This window comes from Cicer arietinum, chromosome 2 (assembly GCF_000331145.2).
Source record: "Cicer arietinum cultivar CDC Frontier isolate Library 1 chromosome 2, Cicar.CDCFrontier_v2.0, whole genome shotgun sequence".
Taxonomy (NCBI): Eukaryota; Viridiplantae; Streptophyta; class Magnoliopsida; order Fabales; family Fabaceae; genus Cicer; species Cicer arietinum.
The window spans coordinates 45429815-45433744 of NC_021161.2; the positions used below are offsets into that span (position 1 = coordinate 45429815).

The 3930-nt window shown below is 31.2% G+C and overlaps 1 protein-coding gene across 1 annotated transcript in view; it reads right to left on the bottom strand.

Annotated features, from left to right (window-relative positions):
- LOC101512628 (cucumisin-like) overlaps positions 1 to 2686 on the bottom strand; it is a 3738-nt gene extending 1052 nt beyond the window's left edge. Inside the window, exons 1-7 of the mRNA XM_027330903.2 lie at positions 2595 to 2686; positions 2258 to 2498; positions 1480 to 1990; positions 1208 to 1311; positions 676 to 894; positions 480 to 591; positions 184 to 397 (exon numbers count right to left, since the gene is read on the bottom strand). Of these exons, the coding sequence (XP_027186704.2) occupies positions 184 to 397; positions 480 to 591; positions 676 to 894; positions 1208 to 1311; positions 1480 to 1990; positions 2258 to 2498; positions 2595 to 2601 (1408 nt within the window). The 5' untranslated portion in view covers positions 2602 to 2686. The remainder of the gene's footprint in view (positions 1 to 183; positions 398 to 479; positions 592 to 675; positions 895 to 1207; positions 1312 to 1479; positions 1991 to 2257; positions 2499 to 2594) is intronic.
- Positions 2687 to 3930: the final 1244 nt, after the last annotated feature.

Genomic DNA, 3930 nt, shown 5'->3' on the forward strand with positions numbered 1-3930 from the left:
TACATATTTTAATATAAAAGGAAAGAGAAGTGTAATTTAAACTCCTCACCTGTTTATAATAAAGATTCAACTTTGTAAAAAACAACTATTTTCAAATATTAATTAAACTAAGTAGGGGATAAGTTTAGTTTTCTTAATGCATGCCCATTTTGATTGAGGTGTGAAACTACTCATTTCAATTACCTGTTGTCATTAGAGCTGAACGGATAACAGCAGGTGACCATGTAGGATGAAAAGATTTGATGTACCCTGCTGCACCAGAAACATGTGGACAGGACATTGATGTTCCTGACACAATATTGAACTCTAATGTTCTGTTCTCACCAGAAAATTCAGAAATTGGGGAAAGTGGAGGCCAACTAGCTATAATATCTACTCCTGGAGCAGTTAAATCAGGCTGCAATATTAAACAAAAAAATGTTAACAACAAATTAACATGATAAAGATGTATTTAATTTATTAATTCATATGAAAGATACCTTGAGAATCTCAAGTGTAACATTGTTTGGACCCCTTCCTGAGAAAGAGGGCACCTCGGGTGCCAAAGTATCTCTTAACTCATTTGATTTGAAAATTGTTGCAGTTGGAGTCCTACAAAATGATTTATACAATAAAAATTAGATGAGTATGGTTCTGTAAATTATTGTTAGTGAATAAGGAACTTTGATTTAATACCTTTTAGAATGTATGTATTTGCGTATTTTGGTGGCATCCTTGGTGTGAAGATAACACGCAGGCAAAGGAAAACTGTATGCGACATTTATACATGTTGTCCCCTGTATCAAGAGGCCAGCAGCACCTACTCTAAATGCCTCTGAGGCCCCTTCATTTCCTTCGCATAGAACAATTTTTCCTTTCACCAATTTTTCATCCAACGAATTGATGGGGCAATTCCTACAATTTTAGATCAATTTCATTAACATATTACATATTTTTGAGAATATTCTGCAATTCAATTTTGTAGCATAATTGAATATGTTAAATGTTATTGAGTTAAATTTATCGAATTCCACCGTAAAAGTATGTCATTTTAGTGCCAATCCTTTTTTATATATATTATCTTTTAATCATTACATGATAAAAGAAATAAATTGATGATATATATATATATATATATATAGTTGACAAATTTTCACCTTCATTTGTTTGTCATAATTGTAATTTTTTACATTGTTTTTTAATTTAAAGATATGAAGGCAAAATATACCTAGATGAATATCCATCGAAGCCTGCTTCCTTATTCGGCGCATCTCTGGAATAGATAAGAGGATACAATTCTCCCTTTAGATCAAAACTATTCAGAGAGGTACCCTGTACATGAAGCAAATATATCGTCATTCTCATCACTACTTATGATATATAAAAATGATTAAATATTCATATCATCAACTTTCAAACCAAATTGTTTTTGCTTATTCCATTGAATTAAAAGATCATGAAAAAATGATTGTCTATCATGGAATAAAAACAGTGATTTACCTCAAAAAATTTGTTATTCCCTAATTTGACTTGGGTAACAAATTTTCTATCCAAAGTGCTTGCAGCCACAGAAATTGCCCAAGGTGCGACATTCATTACTGATGCGTGATTTGGACCTGAGTTCCCAGCCGCACATACAGTTAGTATTCCATTTTTCATTGCATGGAATGCACCAATGGATAATGCATCGCTGAAATGAGTATCGGCAGTTATTTTTCCTCCAAGCGAGAACGAAATTATGTCGACTCCATCAGCAATGGCATCATCAAATGCGGCGAGAATGTCCATGTCCTCGCATCCACTAGACCAACACACTTTATAAACGGCAATTCGTGCTGACGAAGCCCCACCTCTTGTCGTTCCTTGCCCAAAGCCTAACATACTGGCCATGCTAACAGGGTTTCCAGCTGCTATTGAAGCTATATGGGTTCCATGCCCATTTGTGTCTCTTGGAGATACGCTCAAGTCTTTATCAATTTTACTTTTATAATATCTAGCTCCAATTATTTTACTACAAAAAAGTATTTTATATTATTAGCATTTCAACATAAGTTATAGAAATATGAAATTTCTACCATATGAGATTACTAGCAGACACATTATTGGTCGTAGAATGAAGATTAGACAACTCATAGTATCTTTTGTATTTTAAATCATTTTGAGGATGGTAAAATATGTGTCATTAAATCTTCATTCAACAACCAATATCCACTTACTGTGGTGATTAATTTTGTTTTGCAACTTTAGGAAAATTGACTATGAATTTATAGCATATTACTTGTTGCAGTGGAAATCAAAAGCTTGGCAGGGTCCCTTCCATCTGCTAGGAGGTGAGCTCAATCCTATATCATTGAAACTCTGAGACTCCGGCCAAATCCCATGATCGATTACTCCAATAATAATGTCACTCTCTGGTTGTGCTCTCTCCACATTTATTGGAAAACCAATAAAGTCCCAAGATTTTGTTGTGAGGACTTGTTTTTTTTCATTGGGAAAGACAGATACAACCCCTTCATGCACTGCATTACCAATTTTAATGGTTAACAAACATACAAATATTTAAGTAGAAAAGATTGGTCATTTTTCAATTAAAAAATATATAATTTCTTTATTACCGGCCATTTTATTAGCTTCTTCCTCTGTTAAGTCTGCCACAAAGCCACTAAAACTACGTTTATAGTGCTTGAGTATAGACTTTGATTCTTGTTTGCTGAAATTGTGAATAGAAAAAACTGGTAAGTAATTAAGTCAAGTATACTATGTAAGTAATTAAAGCAGTAAATTTTTCAAATATTTGCTATGACCTGCTTGCAACTTCCTTTAACATGTTTTGATGACGGGCCAATGATGAAACTTCATCGTCCATAGTCTTGCCGGTGTAGACAATGTAAGTCTACATTTAAAACAAACATTTATCATAAATAAGAACAGAAGTAAAATATGAACCATGACATTTGATAAAGAGAGATGAAGAATATTATTTGCCTTTAGCTCATCTTTGGATGTTCCGTGACATTGTAGCAATAGTGAAGAAATGTTAACAAGGAGAAGCAAAAGATATACAAAAGATGTCCCTTCCATTTTCAAGCTATGCACACAAGAAAAAATGTGTAAATACAAACATGCAATGAAACAAGTGTAAATAAATCAAATGGATTCTGTTTTGTTTTTTAAATAAAAAAAATAAACAATAATAGCAACAAATAACTAAACTTAAATAAAAGGCAAAAGAAACAGCAAGGCTAAACTCTCGTAACAGTTTTCAAAACTATTTTTGTTTTTAAAAATCTACTAATGAAAAAAATGTTTTGATCTGTTTTGTAAAAACGGTTTTTTAAAAGACTAAAGCACTATTCTCACTTTTATTGTTTTTAAAACTAATAAATGAAAACAATAAAAGATATTAGTGACATACTTGTAAATAAGTGAGCACAAACATTAGTTTTTTCTTATATATACAAAATTTATTCTTCATATCAGAAGTTCATTATTGAAATAATATTGGGTTCATAGTGGAGGAAAAAAAAGTATATATTTTTGACGAGTTACTGATGTGTATATATAGTATATAGCATTAATACCAAGTAATAGAAGAATGTGATTAAGGATCTTGTTAGTGCAACAACAAGTGGTAAGGATTATCAAATATCTGAAAATAAAGAAAGTTATTAGTAAATAGCAACAAGAAATAAAAGACTATTGAAAGCTTAGGTGAGTAAAGCCTATCATCTAGGAAGGATGTTATAAGATTTTATATTGACTTTGATGTTTTTATGTGTGGAAAATGAATGTAAATTTAACCTTCAATGTACATCATCAACGTACTAACAAGTGAGAGATTTTAAATGTATATTATTATACAAATAAATTATTTAAAAATAAGAACATAAATTAAGAAATTCTCACAGCTTTAAAGTATGAGAAAAAAACTTAAAATTTTCATTAAATGAA